Genomic DNA, 12,462 nt, shown 5'->3' on the forward strand with positions numbered 1-12,462 from the left:
AAAGCGTGCAGGGCTTTAGGCGGGGCTGCGGGAGGCCCCCAGGAGAACCCCCTCTCCCGGTGCTCCCCGCCTCAGAGGCCACAGGCCCGGGGAGATCCCGGCCTAGAGGATGTTCTAATGGGCCGGGCCATCAGGCACTGGGAAGGCCCAGAGTGGGCCTCTTCCATGGCCCCGACATCCGTTTGGCCAAAGGGCAAAGGTCGCCCTCAACAGGTGGAGAGGGGAGTCGCCCGTCGGCAGGAACTGAAGCTTCTGACTGGTCACGGACGATACAATTAGCGCGCAGACAGAGGCGTGAGCTCTGGGGGGAGGTCGGAGCGGCACCGGACAGGAGGTGGTGGGCTCAAGGGTGGCCGTGGACCGGCCACCCTCGGGGGCCCCCATCTCCCCTCTCACCGCACCCCCACCGGCGTTCCCTCCCAGCCTTACCGTCGGCCCAAGCCTTCCTGCGGTAGACGTCCTCCACGGCGTCGGAGACCCTGTTGATGTTCTCCAGGATCTTCCTCTGTAGGATCTTGCTGTGCTCCTGGGAGCCCAGGTGGGTCTCGGTCCAGGTGCTTTGCTCGATGCTCCTGACCACCAGGCGGCCCTCGCCAATGGCTGGGTCCACACGTGTGCTGAAGAACTCCAGGTAGCGCTGGTAGGCAGCATGCTTCTGCTGGTGCGCCTCTAGGCGCACGTGCTTCTCGTAGCACTCACTGATCTCGAAGGTGGCGGCGCCGGCCCCCGGGGCCGCCCTCTCGGGGGGCTCGGCCTCGGCAGGCAGTAGCGCCTCGGGGGCCTCGCCGTCGAAGGCCTCACCGAAGCAGTTGCCGGGGCCCTGGATGAACTTGACGCCACAGAGGTCGCACTGCGTGCGGTCCACGTCGGCCCGCTTGAAGCTGCCGCTGCCCAGCTCACGGGGCTCCTCACGGGGGGGTTCGATGCGGACGCAGACCCGCCGCCGCCAGGCCACGCAGAGGGAGACCACGAGGCAGACGCGGCGCAGCTTGCGGCGGGTGGAGATCTGGCGCAGCTCCTTGAGCCGCTTCTGGAAGAGGATGGAGGCCAGCACGTCCTCACGCTCCTCGGGCGGCTCCTCACGATCCAGCTCGGCCTCCAGCTCGGCCACGAAGGAGCCGGCGGGCGGCAGGCAGAGCAGCCGGTCCAGGTCGGCCTCCCGGAAGTAAAGGCCGCGCACGGCGGCACCCTTGGCGTGCGCAGCATCCCAGCGCCAGTAGCAGTCCAGCAGGTACTCCTCGTCGCGCTCGTAGAGCAGGTCACGCAGGGCCTCGGCCACGGCCTTGACGTCGGCGGCCACCAGCACGCGGTCCATGAGGCGCAGCAGCCGCTCGGGCACCTTGGAGGGGAACTCCTGGCGCATGAGGCGCAGGCGGGAGGCGATCTCCTGGAAGTGGCGGCAGAGCACTGGCTTGCAGCAGGGCCGCATCAGCTCGGCCGTGTTGACCAGCATGACCAGGCAGAGCACCACAGTGCGCTCGGCCTCCCCCGAGGCCACGCGGCCCACGTGGCTGAAGGCGTCCAGCAGCACGTCAAAGTCGCCATTCTCGCAGCCGCAGAGCACGCGGGCCAGGTAGGCCAGGTGGAAGCGGAAGGTGCGGATGGCGCGGCCCACGTCCTTGGGCTTGTACTCCTGGATGATGGCAAAGACGTCGCCTGGCTCCTTGTCCTCATCCCGCTTGCCGAACAGGTAGTCCCAGTGGTGCATGAGGGCGATGTAACTGCGAGGCAGGCAGAGCGCGGCGCTCTTCCAGAGGCGCGCCAGCACGGCGCCGCAGTGCACGAACTGGAACTCGAGCAGCGCCAGCGTGTGGCCGGGAGCGGGCGTCAGAGGCTCCTTGCAGCGGCGCACCAGCACGTTCATGAAGCGGAAGAAGAGGCGCTTGCAGTCTTCGGGGTCACGTGCCACGTAGAGCCGCTCCATGGAGCTCTGCAGCAGGCGGATGAAGCAGAGGTGCGTCTTCTCGGTGCTCTCAGTGCTCTCAGCCTCCTTGTGGGGCAGCAGCATGCCGCCGCGGCCCTCAGGGCCCTTGGCGCGTGCCCACTCCTCGGGCTCAGCCTCATGTGGCAGTTCCAGTGCCTTGAGCTCGCGCCCATAGTCCTCCTCCACCTGGTGCAGCAGCTTCTCCAGCTCCTCGGGGTAACCCGAGCTCAGCACAAAGGCCTGCATGGCACTAAGCCACAGGTCGGTGGACTCGCGCTGGCTGCGCGCCCGCTCGTGCCGGAAGCGGAAGTGTACGTACTCCTTGAGCGCCACGCGGTAGGCCTTGAAGGAGCGGTAGCTGGGCCGGAACATCTCACGGCAGGAGGCGGGGTTCTCGGAGAGCACGCGCGGGTGGAAGTGCTTGGGGAAGATGACGTCCAGGAAGGCCTTGCAGGGCCCGTAGGCGTCGGCTGTCAGCAGGTAGTCGATCTCCTCCAGCTCGGGCGCCAGCAGCTTGGGGAAGACGCGCTTGGCCTCCAGCAGCAGCCCATTGAGGGCCGCCAGGTGCATGCGGCTCTGCACCATGGCTCGGGCCTCGCAGCGCCGCAGGGGCCGGTGGAAGTCGCCACAGGCCGGGTCCGGGCAGCGCAGGCCGGCCACGAAGCTGCGGCAGACGCCAGGGTAGCTGGCGGCCAGCAGGCCCCGCGCGATGCCGCACAGACGCGCCAGCAGGTGCTTGGTCAGCGCCAGCTTGACGCTGTCCACGGCCACCAGCAGGTGCTCGCGGCCCTTCCGGTCACGCAGGCCCGGGTTCAGCTCAAGGAGGATCCTCAGCACGGGCCCCGGGCCGCCCTGCGTCACGCGGCACTGGCGCCCGTCCAGCTGCGCCACGCCAAAGAAGTCGAAGCACGACTTGACCATCTCCTTCTCGGCGTTGTTGCCGGCCCGCTTGAGCGCGCGCACCGTGTGCAGCAGCACCTCCAGGCCCCCGGGTGCCAGCGCCAGCAGCTTGTCGGCGCCCGGGCGGCAGTGCCGCGTGGCCTCGTACAGCGCCTCCACCACGCCGGCCGGGTGGTTCAGGTGGATGAACTTGTAGAAGGCCACCTTGAGGCGCGCAAAGTCCTTGAGCAGCACGCCCTGCAGCAGGTAGGCCTCGGCGATGCCGGCGCGCTGCCCGGTCTGCGAGCACAGCTGCAGCGCCTCCCTCAGGATGCCCTTGGTGTCCTCCACGTCGGAGCCCCAGGCCACGTTGAGGCGCGCGGCCTCCAGCAGGCAGGAGGCCTGGAAGCCCTTGTCGGCCGTCAGCCGCGAGGCCTCCAGCAGGAAGCCATGCTGCCGCATGAGCAGGGCGGCCTCCTCGCGCCGGCCCTCGGCCTTCAGCAGGGCGGCCGCCTCGGCCAGCCGCTTGCGCGACTTGAGGAAGGCCAGCTGGTCCTCGGGGTCGAGCTTGGCCAGCACGGCCATCATCTCCTTGGTCTTGTTCAGGCTCAGGTACTTGGCCGCGGCCTCCAGGTAAAACTGCCCGGCCGAGTAGGACAGCTTGGGCGCGGGCTGCGTCTTGGCCCTCAGCACCTCCTCGAACCTGCGGGGCCAAGAGACAGAGAGCCGTTGGCTGGGGGCGGCCGCCCCGGGGCCACACCCCTACCCCCAGACGCCCCCGGCCTCGGAGAGGGACCGCAGGGCGGCGGGGGTGCCGGGGCCGGCCGCCGGGCAGAATGAGACGCGGAGGTGGCCCCCGAGGGACGAGAGGAAGGCGGGGCCGGCCACCCAGCAGGACGCCCAGAAGGCGCACAGACCGCTGGACAGATCGAGAGACGCAGAGGCGGCCCCCGACAGACAACGGGAGGACCGGGACCGGTTGCTGGAGACACAGAGGCAGCGGGTCGCAGAAGGACCAGGATCGGGCTCTGGACAGACTGAGTGACGCAGAGACGGCCCCCGACAGACAACGGGAGGACCGGGAGGGCCGCCGGACAGAGTGAGAGAGACCAAGGCAGCCCCCGACAGACAATAGGAGGGCCGGACCGGTTGCTGGAGATGCAGAGGCAGCGGGTCGCAAAAGGACCAAGACTGGGCTCTGGACAGACTGAGTGACGCAGAGACGGCCCCCAACAGACAATAGGAGGGCCGGGACTAGCCACTGGACAATGAAGCACAGATGGACCATGGGGGGACTGGAACCAGTGCCCAGCAGGATGCCCAGATGGAGCATGGGCCGCTGGACAGACCAAGAGACACAGAGGCGGCCTGCGGCCTTGGGACAAACCATGGGAGGTCCAGGGCCAGCCGCCGGACAGAGTGAGAGATGCAGGGGCAGCCCCCGGCCTCGGGGACACACACTAGGAGGCCCCGGACCATCCACCCGACCGGACGTACAGATGGCGCACGGGCCGCTGGACAGACCAAGGGACCAGGCACAAGGCTGGCGAGAAAATGCCTTAACAACAGCTGTTTTTCCTGCCCCCGGGGAACGTCCCAGCTTTGTCTCCCCCAGTTCTAGGCCTGGGGCCACGAGTCCTGCCTTGAGTCACTGTTATTCAGCCAGATCGGGGCCCAGACTTCCTCAGGCTCTACGTGGACGATGCCCGGGAATGAAAAGCGCCTCCTGCTGGCTCTGCCCATCCGTCCCATTGGGGAGTGTCACCGAGCCACGGTCACACAGGCACCCCACTAATTCCAAGGCTGGAGACTGGCTACGCCCAGGCCCCCACCCGGCTCCTGCATGCCGGAATCCCCCCCAGAAGAGACGTGGCAGGCCCTAGTGTGCGTCGGGATCCTCCTCGGTGGTTGCTCTCTGCGCAGGGCGCTCACTCCCCTTCTGAAGCTCACCCTTCCCTCCCCTGTGGAGGTCCCAGAATGTATGAGGCAGCGGGACCCCATCGGAGTCTGGGACCGGGTGTGGCCTCTGGGAGCACTCAGGGCGGCGGGATCCCCTCCAGCCCAAGCCCCTTACTGTGCCTGACATGCGGCCAGCTTCTGTCTGGCCCCCTGAGCTGCTCAAGCTCTCCACACCAGACCCGCCCCATCACAAGCCACCGAACGGGGCTATCCTGCGGCTCCGGAGGCTGTCCAGCCCAGACCCCCGTACCCGGACGGGCTGACGGGCTCTCTGCCCCCACGGCCCAGGAGCTCCTTCAGAGAATGTGCACGTCACCCGGTGCCGGGCACCCAGCGGGTGCACAAGAAACCCTTTCACGTTCCCTCCCGCGTGGAGGACACAAGTCCCCGGCAGCCCATGGTCAGCATCGCTCCCAGACCCGAGGTCAGGCAGAGTGCAGTCCCTCTGGAAGACGGCGGGCCTGAGGCCGCCATTGCCCGGCTCTGGCCCGAGCCCCGGGCCCTTGGCCGGTTCACCGGGAGAGGGCCGAGCCCACCTGCCCCCACCCTGGCTCCCAGTGAAAGCGAGTCCCTTGTCCCTTCTCCGGGCCGGCTCGCTCATTTCTGAAGTGAGAGCCTCTGAGATCCCAGAACTTGGGGGGGTAGGGTTGGGGAGCTCCCGCCGGGTCTGAGAGGAAGGAAGCCCGAGACCTCCGGCTTTGGAGCAGAAAAACTGGGGAAAGCCCCACCATCCACGGTGCCTGACCTGGGCCTGCCCTGCCCCCTGCCGCAGGCACCTCCCCAGCTGCCACGTGCCATGATGCCGAGGACCCCATGGCCGCGTCACAGAGCGGGAACCAGCTGAGAGGGGGCAGTGACTTACCCGTGGTCGTCACCGCTACTAAGAGGCGGGGGCGGAAGCAGAAGCCGGTGCCCTTGGCTCGGCCCCGTTGGGAGCTGGGGACTCTCGAGGATCTGGTCAGAGAGCGAGCGCCAAGGCGGGCCGCTCTCTAGGCCCCAGACGAGCAGGGCATCCACGGGGCCCCGGCCGAGCCCGCTGCAGCGAGGGCCGGGGTCGCCCCACGGAGCGAGCTCGGCTCCGCGGGGGGGGGGGCGGGGCACCCCGGGGGACCAGGGCCCGGAAATGGGCCAGGTCCTCCCGGGTCAGAGCTCTAGCGGACCGTGTACCCCTCCTCTCCCCGCTCCCCGGGAGCCAGCCTTCTACCAAAGAAGGAAAAGAGAGAGAAAGCAGTTCAGTGAGAGCACCCGACACGGCAACCAGAAGGGAGCACGGAAACAGTGCTCCGGACCCCGGCCACCCGCCCAGCCACTGCCTTCCCTTTCCTCGCTTGGGGGGCTCGGGGTCACGCTCTCTCTGCTCTCCTCGCGCCCCTCTGCCAGCATGCAGCAGGCGCCTCGGCCTTCTTCGCGCTCGCGTCTCTGTGACATGCGTGCGCCTCCACATGCGTGGGGGACGAGCCATTCCCCAATCGATGGGCATCCGCTCTGGGCGGTCAACGACCCCATGGGACGGGGCCCGGCGGGGGGTGGGTCCCTCCGGCTCACGCTCTAACAAAATTCCCAACTGTGCTCAAGAACATCTGGACCAATTCACAGCTGCTCGTCTAGAACCTTCCACCACCATTTTGGCCAATTTGGGGACCCCCGGGGGCTCTCCGATCGCTTTCTCCTCACTGACAGACGTGGCACAAACTTCCGGAAGGACACTGACAGCGCCCCCCCCTCCCCTCGAGGACAGGTGCCATCCTCTGGCCGGCGATCCACTGGGGAATGGCTCTTGGGCTTTGGGCCCGTGTCAGCGCCCTACCTAGCGGGGGGCTGGACCCCAGCCCCGGCCGGCCTCGCCCCTGTCGACAGCTCTCCTCATGCCAGCCGCACCAACTTGGACCATGCACTCAGCGCTTTTCTTCAGAGACCGTCCCCGTCCCTTGTGGCACCTCCGCCGAGGCACCAGAGGGCACGGCTCATCCCCCTCCCGACTCTGGGGCACAGGCAAGGGCGGGCCAGGCCGAGCAGGGCGCGCGGGGGTCGGCGCAGCAGTGGCATGCAAAGGCTGACAGCCACAAGCGGGGAGGGCCCCCGCCCCCTCCCCCACAAGCCCCCGGCGCTCAGCACGCTCCTAGACATGCGGGGGATGGCCACGGCCCCACGGAGGGGGCCCCGGGCCAGAGCCGGGCTTGAGGCGGCGAGGGGCCGGGTCGGGGAAGAAAGGGGGTGCTCAGCAGGGGGCAACGCGGCACCTACTTCTCCACGGCCTGAGCGGCCTCCTCAAAGAGCCCCTCCTGGCAGTACATCTTGAGGGCGAGGTCGAACTCCTGGATCTGCTCGAAGCAGCGGAAGGCGTCCTTGTAGCATTGGCTCCTCTTGTAGAAGTAGGCCGCGTCCTTGATCTGGGGGGCGGGGGCGGGGGACATGCAGTGAGCCGGCGGTGGGCCACAGCCCAGCCTTCTCTCCCACCGGCCTCAGTTCCCCCCACTCTGACCCAGCCTCCACAGCGCTCTTCCCGAAGGGGGCAGCTCCCACCCTGCTGCAGCTCCCAGGAAGCTCCGGGGCGGGCTGTTCCCCGGCCTGCCTCTGCCCCGACAGCGGCCCCTGCTGGGGTCCTCCCCGGGCTCGGGGCGCAGCCCTTACCTTTCCTAATTTCTCACAGAGGAGGCCGGACAGCTGGAACTCCCGGGCGTAGCCCAGGCACTTCAGGGAGAGCTTGGGCTCCCCGCACTCCAGGTAGGTCTTGGCCAGCTCCAGGTACTCCATCTGCTTCTCCCTGGGGAGGCAGGAGGTGGCCAGGAGGTGAGTGGGGTCCTCAGGCTGGGGCCTGGCCCCGCCCACACTCCCCGCTCCCATGGCCCGTCCCGCCCTCCACTCCCATGCTCCCTGCCCCGCCCCACCCCGCCCCCGCTCCCTCACTTGGGGCTGACTTTCTTGGACTTCACATTGAGGACGGCGTCGTGGGCCAGGGCCAGCTTCTCCTTGTCAAAGGCGGCCCCTTTCTGGTAACACTTGGCGGCCACCTGGGGGCAGGGGCAGAGCCCGTGGGCAGGAGGAAGGTGTCAGCGTGGGGCGGGGCCGGCAGGGCTTCCCCTTCCTGAAGGACCTGCCCCCGGCCTGAGGTCGGGGTGCCCTCCCCTGCAGGGGCCTCTCTCTGCCCACTGGGGCGGCCCAGACTAGGCACTTCCGGGCTCCGCCCCTCACTGAGCAGGGAGGCTGGGAAAGACGCTGGGAGGGGCTGCTCTGGGGGACAGGGGTGAGGCACAAATCAAGGCCGGGGGGCCCAGGGCTCAATGTTGAGGCACAACATCAAGGGGCCAAAGCGGCCGCTCACCCAGTGCACGGAGCCTCTGGCCCGAGTCAGGCAGATCTGAGTTCTAATTCAGCCTGTGGAACCTCGGGCAAGGCATTTTAATCTCTGCCCCAGCACAGCCCAGCACACAGTAGGTGCTCTATGAATGCTTCCTTTCCCTGTCTAACTCCCCCAGGGGGTGACCTGCCTAAGCCTGTTCCCACCGGTACACACGACCCTCACACCGGTCCACTCTTCTCCGGGCCATCCTGGGGGCCTGCAGCCAATAACAGAGAGAGAGCCCACGGGCCAAGCCCGGCCTGGTTCCTGCCAGCCGGCTGCCGGGTGTGCAAGGGACCGAGTGCCCGGCACGCAGCAAGTGCCAAATAAATGTTAGTTCTCACAACTAGGAATGAATGAATGAACAAATCAGCGTGCGAGGGAATGAGCGAGTGCCCGGCACACGGGAAGTGCCACGTAAATACGTATCACTATGAGCGAATGAGCCAGCGTGCAAGAGAACGAGGGAGGGCATGGTCCCCGACAAGCCCCGTCTGGGCATTAGATGTCATTGTTACAATGAACAAAACAAGCGTCAGCCACTACTGCGATGGCCGAGGAAGGGAATGGAGTAGTCTCGTACGCAGTAAGCGCCAAATAAGTGTTAGAGCCATTACTACAAACGAATGAGTGAACAAATCACTGCACCAGGGGATGAGCGAGTGCCCGGCACCCGGGAACCTTAGCTATTATTGTTATTACAAATGAACGAATCAATTGGCATGCAAGGGATAGATGGATGAGCGCCCCTAAGTGTCGTGTTGTTACTACTGATCAATGAGTGTGCGAAGGAAGGGGTGCACACAGCAAGTGCCACATACAGAGAAGCTATTATCACCACAAATGAATGAATGGGTGGATTGTGAGGGACTAAATGGACAAGTGCCTGGTACACAGAAGGTGCCACATAAATGTTAGTCATAACAATCACTACAAATGAACCGGAGTGCCCGGCACAAACAAGCGCCACATAAAGGGGACTCATCATCACCAATGAGTGAATGACTAAGAGGGTGTGTGAGGGAACGACTGCGTCCCTGGCACACAGAAGGCGCCAACTGAGTGCTGCCGTCACTCTTAGAAATGGGCCAAGCGCCCGGGCCCCCGACCCACCTTCCAGCACTGGTGCTTGGCGTAGTAGTCCCCCTGCACGATCCACTCCTCGGGGGTCGAGGTCTTCACGAACATGCTGTCGTCAAAGTCTGCACAGAAGCCGAGGGCCCCAAGTGCATCTGATGCCTGTTGGCACCCGCTACCCGTGCCCGTGCCCACTACCCCATGCCTACACCCATGCCTGCCCACCTCATGCCCATCACCCTGTGCCCATGCCCATCACCTTGCACCTATGCCTACCACCTTGTGCCCATGCCCATCACCTTGTACTTATGCCTTCCACCCTGTGCTCATACCCACCACCCTGTGCCATTGCCACCACCCTGTGCCCATGCCCACCACCCTGTACCTATGCCTACCATCCCGTGCCCATACCCACCATCCCATGCCTATACCCACATCTGCCACCTCATGCCCATGCCCACCACCTTGTGCCCATGCCCATCACCTTGTATCTATGCCCAGTACCCTATGCCATTGCCACCACCTTGTGCCACTGCCACCACCCTGTGCCTATGCCCAACACCCTGTGCCCATGCCCACCACCCTGTACCTATGCCTACCACCCCATGCCCATGCCCACTACCCCATGCCTACACCCGTCTGCCACCTCATGCCCATGCCCATCACCTTGTGCCCATGCCCATCACCTTGTACCTATGCCCACTACCCTGTGCCATGCCCACCATCCCATGCCCCCGACCTGGGCAGGTTCCTGGGGCGGAGTCTCACCTTTGTTCTCGTCGGTCTTGACCACCTGCACCAGGTCCCTCCTGATGAAGTACCGGAAGGCGGGCGCGCGCTTGTCCCTGTTCTCGTCAAAGATCCACAGGTTGACGCGGGCGCGCGTGATGGCCGTGTACAGCTGCTTCAGCTCCCCGTTGAGAAGCTGTGAGGCGAGGCGGGCACGGGCCGCGGGTGAGGCTCACGGACGCCCGCCCCGAGATGGGGGAGTCCCTGCGGGGTCGCTGACACAAATCGACCGCGATCCCAGGGTGGGCGGGGAAGTCCCCGTTCTGAACCCCAGGCCCCCTCTCCTTTCCAAAGGGCTGAGGGCCGGGAAAGGGCCCGGCCGTGGGGCTCACCCACCTTGTAGGCCTCCACATTGAGCAGCTGGGGCCGGCCGGGAGACGCGTGCGCCCGCTCCAAGGACACCTCCAGCAGGGGCCGGTGCTCCTCGTTGCGGCACTCGGCCGAGGGCGTGAAGGAGGAGATGATCTTCCACTCTTTGTATGCCTGGGGGCGTCGGGCAGCAGTCAGGGGGGTGCCGGCCCCTCCACACCCATGGCCACACCGACGCCCCCTCTGCGGACGCTGGCAGGGGGACAGAGAGCCCGGCGGGGGCCAGACTGCCCAGATGACAGGGAGGCCCCCGAAGATGGCAGTGGGCCACCAGTGGACTTAAGGGGCGATCCTTCTGGCAGGGTGGGAGATCCCCGGGTGCAGGGACAGGAGGGGCTGCAGAGGGGGACACGGAGCACTCCCAGAGACTGATGGGCAATGGCTGGGGGCAGGCTCCCCGGGGGGCTCCTGCAGCTTGGGACACGCCACGAGGGCCCTCTGCCAAGGGCCGTGGGTCACATGGACAAACCCCATGATCCTGGCCCTCGGGGAGCTCCCGCTACAATGGGGGGGTCCAGGGGCACCCCCGGGGAAGGGCAGGCTCCCCTGGGGACTGCCCCAGACCAGCTGCCAAGCTCGTTCCCCACAGCCCGCTGAGAGGAAGGGGTGGCGGGAGGAGCCCCCAGCCCCCCACAAGTCAGGTTCCCCAGCCCTCACAGCTGGAAGCCACGACTCAGGGCAACAGGCTGCACTGGAAGCTCAGTCACCGGGTCCGCGGCCTCTGGCCGCGGCTGGCCCCTCATCAAAGGAGGGGTCTTGTCCCGCTCCGGGTCAGAGGCTGGCTGCGCCCCACCCGCCTCGGCAGCTCTGGTGGGCAGAACGCACCGGGAGCCGAGGCCGGGGACGCCCGCCCCGCCTCAGCCCCCGTCAAACTGGTGTGGGACAAGCTGGCGATTCGGTGGTGTCCAGGCCCCGGGGGACTGTCCCCCCGGGCCTGCAGGGGACAAGCCCCACACCCGCGTGCGAGGCGGGCAGGGGCTAAGGACACCAGGAGCAAGAGAAGGGCCCCGCCCAAGGGGCGCCCCCCGAGGTGAGGCCGGGACCCCCCAGACGGGTTCTGGGGCCAGCGCCCCCCGCCCCCCCAGCGCCCTTGCGGTACCTCCGAGTCTGTGAAGAAGTTGTACAGGAGGACGTCGTCGAACTCCAGCCCCTTGGCCTCGTAGATGGTCAGCACCAGCGCCAGGCCCAGCTCCTCCGGGATCTTCTCTTTGGCCACCTCGTTGGCCACCAGGATCACCTGTGGGGCAGCCGGAGAGGGGTCGGCCCCAGGGCGGGGGGGGGGGCGCGGGAGGGGTCCCAGCCTGGGCCAGCCCCCCCTCGGTGCCAGGGGCAGGCACCCAAGAAGAGGCAGCCCCAGGGGGCACGGGAAGCCCCCCTCTATGCCCCCGGCCACCCACGGTCACTGAGGCCCCCAGAGTCCCGCCCCCTCCGTCCACAGAGGCGGTTGGCCGAGGCCGGGACCCGCAGAGCCTTGGAGTCGGGCCCAGGGGGTGCTCTGGGGCCCGGGGCCCGTCCCGAGCCGGGGGTCCCACCCACCTGGTGGGCTCCAAACTCGATGGGCTGCGTCTTCCGCTTGTTGCCACGGAGTAAGATGGCCAGGTCGCTGACGCTGCAGGACTCCAGCACGGTGGGCTTAGGCCCGTCGAACAGGCCGGCGTCCCGCGGCAGGCGGTCAAAGGACTCAGGGAAGTAGTGCTGCAGCAGGTCGACCACGCCCGAGGCCAGGTTGAGGATCCCTGGGTCACAGGGGACCAGTCAGGCGGCCCAGAGGGCGGGGGTGGGGCCCGAGAGCCAGGGGCTGCCCCCCCTCCCACCACCACAGGGGAGGGGGCACCCACAGGCCCAGCGTAACTTTCACAGCCCGGCTTTAACAGCCTCTAAGAGCCGTGTGTGTGTGTGTGTGTGTGTGTGTGTGTGTGTGTGTGATTGTGTGCACGTGTGACAGCATGAGCGTGCCCCTGGCCCGTGAGCGTGCCCCCTGCCCCATAAGTGTGCCCTCTGCCCCCATGAGAGTGCCCCCTGCCCCCCTGAGTGTGCCCCCTGCCCCATGCCTCATGAGTGTGCCCCCACCCCATGAGTGTGCCCCCCGCCCCATGAGCATATACATGTGCACACATGACAGAGC

General features: G+C 66.9%; 1 protein-coding gene across 1 annotated transcript in view; it reads right to left on the minus strand.

The window, feature by feature from the left end:
- Window positions 1-12,462, minus strand: part of TRANK1 (tetratricopeptide repeat and ankyrin repeat containing 1) — a 30,283-nt gene that overhangs the window by 3,855 nt on the left and 13,966 nt on the right. The window contains 9 exon segments of the mRNA XM_031957530.1: window positions 430-3,506; window positions 7,007-7,152; window positions 7,394-7,526; window positions 7,670-7,773; window positions 9,216-9,304; window positions 9,948-10,104; window positions 10,305-10,451; window positions 11,437-11,574; window positions 11,874-12,073. Coding sequence (XP_031813390.1) covers window positions 430-3,506; window positions 7,007-7,152; window positions 7,394-7,526; window positions 7,670-7,773; window positions 9,216-9,304; window positions 9,948-10,104; window positions 10,305-10,451; window positions 11,437-11,574; window positions 11,874-12,073 — 4,191 coding nt within the window.

This window comes from Sarcophilus harrisii, chromosome 1 (assembly GCF_902635505.1).
Source record: "Sarcophilus harrisii chromosome 1, mSarHar1.11, whole genome shotgun sequence".
Lineage (NCBI taxonomy): Eukaryota > Metazoa > Chordata > Mammalia > Dasyuromorphia > Dasyuridae > Sarcophilus > Sarcophilus harrisii.